This window comes from Vulpes lagopus, chromosome 11 (genome assembly GCF_018345385.1).
Source record: "Vulpes lagopus strain Blue_001 chromosome 11, ASM1834538v1, whole genome shotgun sequence".
NCBI classification, from domain to species: Eukaryota; Metazoa; Chordata; class Mammalia; order Carnivora; family Canidae; genus Vulpes; species Vulpes lagopus.
This window is the reverse complement of record NC_054834.1, coordinates 66,441,412-66,454,952: the sequence shown is the minus strand read 5'-3', so window position 1 is coordinate 66,454,952 and position 13,541 is coordinate 66,441,412. Positions and strand designations below refer to the sequence as shown.

Sequence of the window (13,541 nt, the reverse complement as noted above, 5' to 3'; positions counted from 1 at the left end):
TCATCATTCTTAGTTGAAGATACCATATAAGCTGCCCTGTTGAATTATTTTCTATTGAGATTTCTCTTGTGAGATGTGCACTGCAGGTGTTGATAAACTGGTTTTCTCTTATTAATCTTTGTTAAAGAGGCCCAGCTGAAAAACTGAGGGGGTAGAGGTAAAGTTTTGCCTCCTCCACAAGAACTTTTATATTATTTGACCATCCTTTCAATCTTGAAACTTATTTTCCCTCAATTTCAGTGATAACTGCTCAAATCTTTTGCTTCCTATTTCTCTGATAAGTTCTGACAGTTCTCCTTATGGTTCTTTTATGTCAGTGTCTTCCTGAGGCCTTTGTTATTTTCTTGGTATCTTCCATGGTGATTTCATCTACTGCTATAGTTTTTAAACTGTTTCTTCTTTTGGAGAATATCTACGTCTTTCTCCAACTTTAACCTCAGTCTTAACATTGCCATTACTTATAAATTGGATATTTTCAGATGGATCTTCTGTTGTTTCTAATTCAACTTATTAAATAACCTGAACTGATTTTCAAAAAATAATAAGTGTCTGGCTTTGGCTCATGTCAGGATCCTGGAGTCCCAGGATCCTGAGCGCTGCTCAGTGGGGAGTTACTTCTCCTTCTGCCCCTCTCCCCACTCCGGCTCTCACTCTCAATCACTCACTCTTTCTCTCTCTTTTTTTTTTTAATAAGTATTTTTTTTAAATTTTTATTTATTTATGATAGTCACACACACACACACACAGAGAGAGAGAGAGAGAGAGGCAAAGACATAGGCAGAGGGAGAAGCAGGCTGCATGCACCAGGAGCCCGACGTGGGATTCGATCCCGGGTCTCCAGGATCACGCCCTGGGCCAAAGGCAGGTGCCAAACCGCTGAGCCACCCAGGGATCCCTACTCACTCTTTCTCAAATAAATAAATAAAATCTTTAAAAAAAATAGTGAACCTCGATCTCAAACTTCTACCACAAGAAAAATTAATTTACAATGGATTATGGATGTAAACATGAAAGGTAAACAATAACATTTTTAGAAGAAAATGTGGAAGATCTTCATGACTTTGAGATCAGCAAAAAATTTTTCAACAGAGCACAAAGAAATGCTAAAGAAAAAAAAAAGTTGAGAAATTGGACTTAGTAAAATTAAGAACCTCTGTTAGTCAAAACACTCCTTAAGAGGATAATACTTAACAATGGAAAGAAATGAACTATGAACATAGAGCACAACATGGATGAATCTCAAAATAATTATACTAAGCAAAAGAAGCCAAAGAGTACATACTGTATGATTTAATTTATATAAAACTCTAGACAAGGCAGTTAGGAATCTGTAGTGATAGAAAGCATAGTAGCAGTTACACAGGGATGGGGCATTGAGGAGGTGCTAGAAGGAGGGATTACAAAGGAATATAAAGAAATTCAGTGGAGGTATGTTCACTATTTTGTGGTAATGGTTTTACAGAACATGAGAGACTCCTAACTCTGGGAAACGAACAAAGGGTGGTGGAAGGGGAGGTGGGTGGGGGGTGGGGGTGACTGGGTGACGGGCACTGAGGGGGGCACTTGATGGGATGAGCACTGGGTGTTATGCTATATGTTGGCAAATTGAACTCCAATTAAAAATTAAAAAAAAGAAAACAGGTGAAATTGAAAAAAAAAAACAATGTCAAACTTACTGCATCTTGGGGTGACTGGATGGCTCAGTCAGTTTAGCATCTGACTCTTGATTTTGGCTCAGGTTGTGATCCCAGGGTTATGAATATCAGACTCTGCACCCAGCTTGGAGTCTGCTTGTCCCTCTCCCTCTGCTCCTCCACCTGGGTCATTGTTTCTTTCTCTCTCTCAAATACATACATACATACATACATACAATCGTAAAATAAAAAAGCTTACCATGTCTTACACTTCCCATATATTGTTGATACCTCAGTAATACCTCAGTAAGGCTGTTTTTTTTTTTAAAGATTTATTTTTATTTATTTATGATAGTCACAGAGAGAGAGAGAGGCAGAGACACAGGCAGAGGAAGAAGCAGGCCCCATGCACCGGGAGCCGGACGTGGGACTCGATCCCGGGTCTCCAGAATCGTGCCCTGGGCCAAAGGCAGGTGCCAAACCGCTGCGCCACCCAGGGATCCCAGTAAGGCTGTTTTTAATGTGGAAATAAACATCACAAAATGGGAATGGGTGAAGGCCATTTAATCAGAGCTTGTCATAGCAGGAGAGTTAGCTGCCATCACTTGCATTAGCAAAGACTCAAAAGCAGGTAGAACAGTGGGAAGCTTTATAGTGGAAGAAAGGGAAAGCTTCAGATATGTCCTGATTTGGGGTTATTGGCACGGGAAAGCTGTAGGCAGCCTAACTACAAGTGGGCATCCCATGTGGTTGTTTATGGATACATATTTGGTTTTCTTTGGCTGCAAAGTTGGAAACAAGGACAAAAATTAGGGAAACTGTCAGTTATTAATCAAATTTTGACTGTTTGAGGTCAGTTTTGTTTTTTTTTTTTATAAATTTTTAATTTTTTTTTTTTTTTTTTTTTTTTTTATGATAGTCACAGAGAGAGAGAGAGAGGCAGAGACACAGGCGGAGGGAGAAGCAGGCTCCATGCACCGGGAGCCTGATGTGGGACTCGATCCCGGGTCTCCAGGATCGCGCCCTGGGCCAAAGGCAGGCGCCAAACCGCTGCGCCACCCAGGGATCCCTGAGGTCAGTTTTTATAGGGGTTTTTGTTTGGCATCCTGGACTAGTTAGTCTAGAGATAGGCTGACTTTCTTGACTGGCTACAGTAGATAGTAGGTTGACTTCTTAGGCTAGAGAGTAGAGATACTAGTTTGGCCTCCTTCCTGGGCTGCTTCCTGCAGGTTAGGGGTCAGAGCTCCATTTTTATATATGTAGTCTGGCCTTTATCTTTTAGTGTATTCAGACTCTCATGAAAAGAAACAGATGCCATATGAAAGGCAAGACACAACTGGGAGGAGATATTTATAGTGCATATCCAACAAAGTTACTTATATCCACTATATATATTTTAGAAACTTCTACAATTCAGTAAAAAAAGATAACCTAATTTTTTAAATGGGCAAAAGGCTTGAACTAGTATTTCATTAAAGAGGATTTCCAAATAGCTAGTAAACATATGAAAAGGTGCTAGTAGGGGAGATTCACTGATCATTTAATCACTAATTTAAACATTGTTTAATACAGATTAAATGAGATGCTACCACACCCCTACCAGGATGGCTAAAATTAAAGGATTAGTAGTATCAAGTAGTGGTAGAGCTGTGGAGCAACTGGAACTCTCATACACTGCTGATGGTAGTGTACATTGGTAGAGATTCTGGAAGACTGTACATGTCTTAAGAAAATTAAATATGTGTACCTTGTGACCCAGCATTAACACTTCTGGGTGTACATCTGACAGGAATGAGTGTTTATATCCCCCAAAAGACTTGTGTAAAAATATAATAGTTAAAAACAGGAAACAACCCAAATGTTTATCGTTTACAGTTAATTTATAGTTTGTGGCATATTCATAAAGTGGAGTGCTACATTGCAATGAAAAAAGAATAAAGTGCTACATGCAGCATTATAAATGAATTTCGCAGGCATCTTGAATAAGGGAGGAACTACCCACAAAAGAGCTAATATTGTTTGATTCCATTCAAATAAATGGAATGATTTGTCAAGATATATAAGACTGATCTATGATGATAGAGGTCAGAATAATGGTTACTTGATCTGAATTGTGGTTATATGGATGTATACATACAAAATTATCTGTTGAAATAGAAATGAAAACAAGATATTTCTTGAGCTGTACATCCAAGATTTGTGCATTTCACTACGTGTAAGTTACACCTCATTTTAATTTTTTTATTTTTAATTTTTTTGTACTTTCAAGTTTTTATTTAAATTCCAGTTAACATATAGTGTAATATTAGCTTCAGGAGTAGAATTTAGTGATTCATCATGTATATATAACACCCAGTGCTCATCACAAGTACCCTCCCTTAAACTCATCACCCATTTAGCCCATCCTCTACGCACCTCTCCTCCAGCAACCCTCAGTTTGTTCTGTATAGTTTAGAGTCTGTTTTAGGTTTGCCTTGGTCTTTTTCCCCCCTATGTTCATCTGTTTCATTTCTTAATATCTGCATGAGTAAAGTCATATGCTATTTGTCTTTCTCTGACTTATTTTACTTAGCATAATACATTCTGGCTCCATCCACATCATTGGAAATGGCAAGATTTCATTCTTTTTGATGGCTGAGTAATACTCCATTGTGCATATATATGTGTTTATGTGTATATATATAGTATATTTTTTGTATATCTTTTATGTACACAGCCCACAACTTCTTTTCACATTCACCAGTTGATGGACATTTGGGTTCTTTCCATAATTTGGCTGTTGTTGATAGTGCTGCTATAAACATTGACCCCTTTGAATCAGTATTTTTGTATCTTTGGGTAAATACCTACTAGTTAAATTGCTGGATCGTAGGGTAGATCTATTTTTTACTTTTTGAAGAACCTCCATAGTGTGTTCCAGAGTGGCTGTACCATTTTGCATTCCTACCAACAGTGTAGAAGTTTCCGCCTTCTCCACAGTCTCACCAACACCTGTTGTTTTTTGTGTTGTTGATTTTAGCCATTCTGATAAGTGTGAGGTAATACGTCATGGTAGTTTTGGTTTGTATTTCCCTAATGGTGACTAAAGTTGAGTGTCTTTTCATGTGTCTGTTGGCTATCTGTATGTCTTTGGAAAAATGTCTGTGTCTTCTGCCCATTTCTTAACTGGATTATTTGTTTTTTGGGTGTTGAGTTTTATAAGTTCTTTATAGATTTTGGATACTAACCTTTTTATCATATGTCATTTGCAAATATCTTTTCGCATTCCATAGGTTGCCTTTTAGTTTTGATTGTTTCCTTTGTTGTGAAGAAGCTTTTTATCTTGATGAAGTCCCAGTAGTTCATTTTTGCTTTTGTTTCCCTTGTCTTGGGAGATGTTCTCTGGTAATAAGTTGCTATGTCTGATGTCAAAGAGCTTGCTACCTGTGTTATCTAGGATTTTGATGGTTTCCTGTTTCACATTTAGGTCTCTCATCCGTTTGAATTTATTTTTGTGTATGGTATATGTCCCAATTTTAAAAATTTCCTGTTTCATCTCTTCTTTTGTTTATCCCTTTACTTAAAACTAGCTCTGCCTCTGGCTTCCCTGTTTATTGTTAACTGAAACCATGTTAAACTTTTTGTAGTCAATACTTAAATCCCGTCAGCTCTTCCTTTAAAATATCTCCCATCCGTGCTATTTCCAAACTGTGTCTGTACTAGAGTTTTAGCCTTGACCACAAGCCTGCATTTATTGCCAAGGATTTAACTGGTGTCTCTGCTTTTCCTACTGAAAACTATTCTACAGTATGCCAGCAAAGCTATCTTTCTAAAGCACCATTCAGATGATGCTAGTTCTCTGTACTAATTCTTTTCCTCAAAAGTCTTAAAGGAGCTCTCGTATCTGTTGTATTAGGTACAGATGAGGCTTGCATTGCATTTAAGATTCTCATGCTGTGAAAAAAAAAAAAAAAAAAAAAAAGATTCTCATGCTGTGGCCCCAACCAGCCATACTATTTCCCTATCCATACACAGTCCTTTGGAAAACTGGAATACCTAATAGTTCCAAATCCATTTTGCTCTCTATTGCTGATACTCTTTGTTCATTTCTTTTCTCCCTAAATGCTTTCTTCCTCATACCAGCCCTATCTCAAACCATCTCAACCTGAGGGATCTATCGTGTGCCCCATAAAATCCATGAACTCCCTGAAGTTATATCCAGACTTTACTATATATGTACAGTTTTCTATAGAAAGGGCTTGTCTTGTTATCAGACTCTCAAAAGGGGTCCATAAACCCCCAAAAGTTAAATTGGTTTAGTGCCGTTTTGAAGGAGTACAAATGATCTCATTTTGTGTTTGGTTTTGGGTTTTTTTTTATTGTTGTTTTCTTTCTTTTCTTTTCTTTTCTTTTCTTTTCTTTTCTTTCTTTTCTTTTCTTTTCTTTTCTTTCTTTTCTTTTCTTTTCTTTTCTCCTTTTTTCTTTTTGTTTTAATTTATTTATTTTACAGAAAGCCTGTGTAAGAAGGGGGAGGGGCAGAGGGAGAGAGAGAATCCCAAGCAGATTCAAAGCTTGTGTGGAGCCTGACACAGGGCTCAGTCTCACCACTCTGAGATCATGACCTGAGCTGAAATCAAGAGTCAGACGCTTAACGAGCTGAGCTACTCAGGTGCCCCTCATTTTATGTTTTAACAAAGTTTTTATCTTGTTAAAACTTAGTCCTCAGTATGGTGGGTAGTAGAACTTTTTAAAATAGATATATTAAAAGCTTAAAGTTTCAGATGCAGGTACAATGGCTTGTCCTTATATTGTTTAGGTCCTTAGATTTTAGTTCTTTGTGTGGAATTTATTTTCCTCAAAAGACAGTATCTTAATATTTTTCACTTTGGTATCTTAGGGGGAAATTTTTTCCCTCCCACATGACTGTTTGCACAGCTAGACAATACCATCTCTGTATTTTTTGAATTTTAAAAGATATTAGTCACATTTTTCAACACTTTTTTTTTTTTCTATTTTAGATTCCTATAGGCAATGGAAACTGATCTCAATTCCCAGGACAGAAAGGACCTGGACAAGTTTATTAAATTTTTTGCCCTCAAGGTAATATATCTATTCTCTTGAGCTCAGAACTGTTAGAAATAACTTCCGTGCTTCTCCCTTTTTGGAAATATAGAATAACAGCTTGCAGCTTGCCCATTTTAAGGGATACTTCTGTCTGTTGTAAACCAAACTGTGAAGTTTGGGGGCGGTACTGGGGGTGTAACTAAAAAGTAGCTTCCAATTTTCCACAGCTACTTTTTCAAAAAAAATTTTCTTTTTGCAAGGCTGTTTGCAGAAATGTCAAACTATTATGCCAGGTTATTGGCACAGTATGTTCCCTCGGGGTGGGAACAAAGACTGTGGCCTGGAATGGACAGCATTTTGGGCATCTTTCCCAAAGCTTCAACTAACTCTGAAATGTCTGACTTCCATTTATTGTTCCCTTCTGGGTAAATGTGGAATTAAAACTGAATTTTGAATGCTTTAGAAGTTATATTTTCCTAAATCTAAAAATCATTTCCACCTCTATCATTCCTTCTTCTCATGATTGCCATGTAAAAAACAATCTATGCAGTAGATTCTGGTTGTAAAATTAGTTGGGAGACTTTTGCCATATGGGCCAAATGATATGAATAATTGTGGAATCCTTGGTTTAAATCTACTATGATTACATAAGTGTACGCCAGTGAATTTTTAAACCTACGGTTGGACTTGTTTCTTTATGAAAGTCAGAGCCGCCATGTGCAAATTTCCTTCTGCCATGTGAGACTATTACAGATCCCAAGCCTTGAACTAAAATTCCTCCAACTGGTTGACATTATGCCCTCAGAAATATTTACAGTATTATTTTTGTGTAATTTTTTTACTGTGTTCTTGAATTTTAAAATCTTAGCCTTTCCAAAAGTATAGTTATGGTCATTGGCGTCTTTTTAACCCTGCATTCAGAGTGTTAACTCTGATTGCAAGTCAAATCAATTTAAGACTCATCTTTGATTTTTTTATTTGTTTACTTTTTTTAGACTGTCCAAGTGATTGTCCAGGCTCGACTTGGCGAGAAGATTTGTACTCGTTCATCTTCATCCCCAACGGGTTCAGATTGGGTAAAATTCATGTTTTTTGTTAAGGCATGTTTGTCATAAGGAATCATAGTGCAGTAGTAAAGAATACTATTTATAGTATTACTAAACCATAACATTAAAATATCTAATTCCATTTGATCCATTCACTTGGAAAGTATGTTCTTCATCAAATGTTAGTCCTAGATTTATTTAGTTCTCATCTTTCTTCTGCAGTAGGTGAAAAACTTTGTCTTTAGAGGACAAAAATACCTTGTTAACTTATCTTTGAAATAAGTCATTAGCTCTTTCAACCTGAGTTTTGGGGCTCTGATGCAGGATATCTCTTCTGGGCAAGGGAGAAATGAATGAGTGTCCTTAATCTACCCAAAGCAATGCCTATATTACCCAACATAACCATCTTACTGTTTTATGTTTCTGTAATGTTCCTTGTGAGTATTTGACGCAAAGTGCCATTTGTTTTCTAGTTCAATTTAGCAATCAAAGACATCCCAGAGGTTACACATGAAGCAAAAAAGGCACTGGCCGGGCAGTTGCCTGCAGTCGGGAGATCGATGTGTGTGGAGATCTCTCTCAAGACATCTGAGGTAAGGTTATGGCCAGGTTGGTGTCTTCATTTGATACTCAAGGCTCTTCATACTTCATTTCCAACTCAGCCTCATTCCTGCCTCTTCCCTTTCTGAATTTATCATTCTCTGAGGAAGTCATGCTTTTTGTACTTATTCTCTCAAATACTTGGAATAGGCTCTTTATCCTTCTTATGTGTCAACTATATATGAAATGTTTCTATTCATCCTTCAGGACTAATGTGCTCTTGAAAATTCGCCCCCTCTTTCTAGTGGGAGAGGTGACTACTTTCCTTAGACTTAACCATGTACTTTGTTTCCTTTGTTTCTAAAGTATAATTGATGTATTGTGATTTTTTTTAGATATATCTTTACTTGCCTTATTTCACATCAAGATCAAGGCAGATACTGTTACTTGCATGTTTATTAATCTGTTTCCATGACAAGATTATGAAGCTGCATGGTATAATAAAAGGCAGTTGGATTTTGGAGCTACACAGACCCAAGTTCAGATTCCAGCTGAGTGACTTTGGCCAAATTACTTAACTCTCCCCAACCCCATAACCAGCACCAAACTAATGACACTTCATAGTCTTGAAGGGTTATTATATTTTCTCATTTAACCCTAATTTGTAAAGTACCTAACATGACTTATAGTAGGAAATCATTACATGTTCCTGTTCGTTTTTTACACTTTTATTCTTGAGGTCAGCAATTATGTCACATCTTATTTATTTATTTGTGGTTCTTCAAATTTGTTTTCAAATGAGGCAGAATATAAATAATCATCTCTTCTGCCTAGCACAGTGTCTGGGATAGCCTATTGTGTGCTGTCAATGAATTTTGTTGAATGAATGATGTCAGTACTTCCATGGAAACCTTAGCACCCCAGAAAACAAAATTTCCTATTCTTCTTTATTGAATTGCCAATTTATACTATGAATTATTTTCCTTAGTGATCCATAGGGAGTCCTAAAGGAATCCCTAGAACTCTTTTCTTTCCCAGGTGAAATCTGAGTATAAAATGTTCCACTTGTCCTAGACAAACTGCATCAACTTGTCTTGGATACTTCCTACTATTCATCCTCCCTTGATTTTGGGAAGCAGGGGCAATTAAAATTTTATGATGTGATTTAAAAATGACAATATGATGAAAATGCTATATATTAAGGATATATATTTAAATTTGATCTAGAACAAGTAAGTTCTCTATTCCACAAACTAACCCAAGACTAATCCCGAACCTAAAAGAATAGCCTATTTCCAGTTGATTGGTAATAAGGTTACTTATGTTCAAAAGTATGACTGTCCTTTTTAATAAGTGGCACACAGGAGTGTTATAGGGTTGAGGAATTCTGGCTTTAGTTATCTGTTTTTCTTCCCCGCTCACTAGACTAAGTCTGTTCAGAGTACTGGAGAAAGACTGAACAGTTTGGCTAAAGACATTACACAGCTAAAAAGATTTTTAAGTAAAGAACTTGTTAAGGTATTCCTTAATAGTGGGTGTCACCTAAAAATATCCCCTATAAGATTGGAAGGAAAGGCTCTCTCCATCATCAGAAGTATTGGCCTTTCTGAAGAACAATTTGAATATACATGGCAAAAGTCTTAGAAGCATGAATACTCTTTAACAATGCTAATTCTGGAAATTTGTCTTAATTTAGGGCAAGGACGAACTTTTAATCTCAAGGCTATTTATTACAATGTTGTTTGTAGTAGTGAAAAATTAAAAATGACCTATATGTCCATGTATGGGGAGACTGATTGGATGAAATGACAGTCATATGATGGAATAATATGCAACTATTAAAAATGGTGTAGAATTTTTAATTATAAGGAAAATTTCATGTTTTTATTAATGAGAATATAAAAATTCCATATATACTATAATCTCACATTTGATATTTTTTTAAGTTTATTTAAGTAATGTCTACACCCAATGTGGAGCTTGAACTCATTACCCTGAGATCCAGAGCTGGATGCTCTTTTGACTGAACCAGCCAGGCGCCCCTGACATTATTTAAGTGGCTGATTGGATTATAAATTGATTTTTTTTTCCCTTTATCTTTTGCAATATTTTATAGTGATTGTATAGTGCTTTATAATTTAAAGAGTAATTAAAAAATAAAACTGAAATATCTTTCAATTGTCCCATCTACAGGGAGATTCTATGGAACTAGAAATTTGGTGTCTCGAAATGAATGAAAAGTAAGTGCTCTGTCTTAGGGTCTGTGGTTTTTGTAGCTGAGGATAAAGCAGATGACATCATGTGAAAAGAAGGGCTTTGTTATCAGTCATGGAGGGTGTTCTTCCACTTGACAAAGCCAGTAGGTCTTTTCTACAGTTTGCTTCATGCTTGGCTTCCAGCCCAGTCACAGAGATGACCTTCAGCAGGAGGGTCAATCCAGCGAGACTTAGACACCACAGGGAAAGGAGCAGAGAAAAGACTGAGAACGATTTGTTGTTTTCCCAGAGTACAGATAGTTCTCTGATTAAATCCCTTGCGAGCTCTTGTAACATGACTGCTCTGTGTTGTCGTTTTCTGTGTGGCAGACATCCAATACAATTTCCCCTCACTACTCCTTTTTACACTCTGTGTTGGTCATGGATTGGAAATGCATGTTATTTTTCTTCTCCATTTTCTTCCTTCAAGACAGATTAGCTCACTTCCTGCCTTAAGCTTCAGTTTTCAAGAACAGTATGTAGGAAAATAAAAGAAATAGCAACACATCAAAAGAAATATATTAATAAGTTTTTAGGGTGTGGGCATTATTTTTCTTAGCCAAATAGAAAGTAATTGCCAGATTATAGTCTAAAATTTTAGTACCAAACACTTTTCTCCAGATTTCCTATTAAATGTTTAGAGGTAGACAGCTCCCAAGATAGTATATTGAAACTGTTTGCACCTTCAGTAATATAATTGCAGTGTTGAATTACCGTTTTTAAGTGTGTAGCTTTATTTCTTAGAAAACTGTTTCAAATCTAAAAAAAAAATAGGATGTGCCTTTTGTCTATCTGCCTGAATCTAGTACACAGAAAAGTGAAACTTTAGCTTTCCTCAATAATCTGTTGTTAAACTGACAAAGAACTCGGATTACGCTTTTAGTTCAGAACATGTTTTCATGATAAATTTAATCTTAATACAGTTCCCACACTTAATTTGCAATCATCTCTGTTGACTGTAATACTCTGTGAAAGGTGTTATGTGGACTGCAAAGCAGGTTACATTCTATCAGAATTTATGAATAAGGCTAACAGATGACTCTCAGTCACTAGACAGAGCATAACTAACACCTCTATATCCGTTGCATTTCTGTTCTTGGTTTTATGTGAGTTGAGTAGGCGAATGCTGATAGTGTCTGTGTGCTCCTCAGGTGTGATAAAGAGATTAAAGTGTCCTACACGGTGTACAACAGACTGTCGCTGCTGCTGAAGTCCCTCCTTGCCATAACTAGGGTGACACCAGCTTATAGACTCTCCAGAAAACAGGGGCATGAATATGTCATATTGTACAGGTAAACAACAGCATTCACCTTCTCAGTTCATTCATTAGCCTTGTCACTTTGCATACTGCTACTTTGCATACAGTCACTTTGTCTGACAGGCATGGCATATGGGTATTCTGTGGTTAATTTTGGACAGATGGTTGGGTAGTTGATGCTATAGCTTTACTATGATGGTCTGTCCCTCCTCCTTTGTGAACCTCACCTTTTTAAAGCTACCAGGTCCCTTGTCCTTTTGTCTGTGCACAGTCATAGTTTCTGTGGAATAGATTTTGAGGCTGTACTGATCTACATCTCAAAGCTGAAGAAGAAGCTTAAGGGTTTAAAAAACAGGCTGTCCTGGGAGGATTCCACAGCCTTCTATATTTCAGAATTAAGTTAAAACTTGTCTAACAGGGATGCCTGGGTGGCTCAGGAGTCAAGCATCTATCTGCCTATGGCTCGGTGTGATCCTGGGTCTGTGGATCGAGTCCCACGTTGGGTTCCTGCATGGAGCCTGCTTCTCCCTCTGCCTATGTCTCTGCCTCTCTCTGTCTCTCGTGAATAAATAAATAAAATCTTAAAAAAAAAAAAAAAACAACTTGTCTAACAGTCTGCTAATTCAATTTGGTTTTGATTAGTTGTCTGTGTATATAAAGAACTCATCAGTGGTTCTTTGACTATTTTCTTGGAACAGTTCACCTCAATATATATGTATTGTGTGCCATTATATATATATATATTTTTTTTTAGATGTTATTATTTATTCATGAGAGAGAAAGAGGCAGAGACATAGGCAGTGGGAGGAGAAGCAGGCTCTATGCAAGGAGCCTGATGTGGGACTCGATCCTAGGATACCAGGATCCCTGAGCCAAAGGGAGACACTCAACCTCTGAGCCACCCAGGCATCCCTAATGAGTGCCATTTTAATGCAAACATTGTGTGAGGCCCAAGGAAGAACTATATACAAAGGTCCTCTCCTACAGATGTTTCTTATCTATTGTGGGACACAGTTTGGCACATGTATAGTTATAATAAAAAGCAGGATTGGAAAACTATATAGCAGTATCAGGAGAAAAGTACTGGGAGAATACAGAGAGGGAAAGTTTGTTCTGGGTGGGAGAAACCAGACAGGCTTCCTGGAGAAAGTGGCATTCAAGCTAGACCTTGAGGCAGAGAGAATTTCAGCTGATAGAAGTAAGGGAGAATGATCATTTCAGGTGGGGAATGCAACAGATGACAAGGCATAGAAGTGGGGGACAGGATGTGAGCTGTGCTCAGTTTGTCAGATGGGCCCTAGTGGTGGTATAGAGGATGAGTAAGGAAATGTGAGAGCAGACTGTGGAAAGCCAGGAGTTCCCAAATCACCCAAGACTCTTTTTTCATTTTAGTGATGAGCTACTGGTTTTAGCCTTTGGCTTACCTGTTTGGTGCTGATTATGAGGAGAAATTAGTATAGCTGACTATACAAATAGAGGACTAAGGATCAGAGACTTAACTAGTTACAGTGAAACAATCTACTACCTGAAAATAGTTATCAAGTCTTTCTTTAATTTTCTTAGCAGTAATCTAGCAATCTTACCATGTTTATTTTTCAAAGTCTTTAAAATATTTTTGTTGTCTTCTCTGTAGTCCTTAGGTTTTAAATTGAGTATTCCATTTGAAAATTACTAGACTTTTATTCAAATATAACAAAAGATGATGCTCTCTTACTTCTCACTTACCTATGCTAAGCCCCCTTCATTTTGACTCTTTTGTAAGTAG

At 37.1% G+C, this 13,541-nt stretch overlaps 1 protein-coding gene across 11 annotated transcripts in view; it reads left to right on the top strand.

Annotated features, from left to right (window-relative positions):
* ATG13 (autophagy related 13) overlaps window positions 1-13,541 on the top strand; it is a 52,563-nt gene that overhangs the window by 19,359 nt on the left and 19,663 nt on the right. For 10 of the 11 annotated variants that reach the window (XM_041773890.1, XM_041773898.1, XM_041773897.1 and 7 more), the window contains 5 exons: window positions 6,632-6,713; window positions 7,673-7,753; window positions 8,197-8,316; window positions 10,457-10,503; window positions 11,670-11,810. In XM_041773890.1, the coding sequence (XP_041629824.1) occupies window positions 6,645-6,713; window positions 7,673-7,753; window positions 8,197-8,316; window positions 10,457-10,503; window positions 11,670-11,810 (458 nt within the window). In that variant the 5' untranslated portion in view covers window positions 6,632-6,644. Of the gene's footprint in view, window positions 1-2,689; window positions 2,709-6,631; window positions 6,714-7,672; window positions 7,754-8,196; window positions 8,317-10,456; window positions 10,504-11,669; window positions 11,811-13,541 lie in introns of those variants that run through there. The other variant, XM_041773891.1, reaches the window with a different exon arrangement.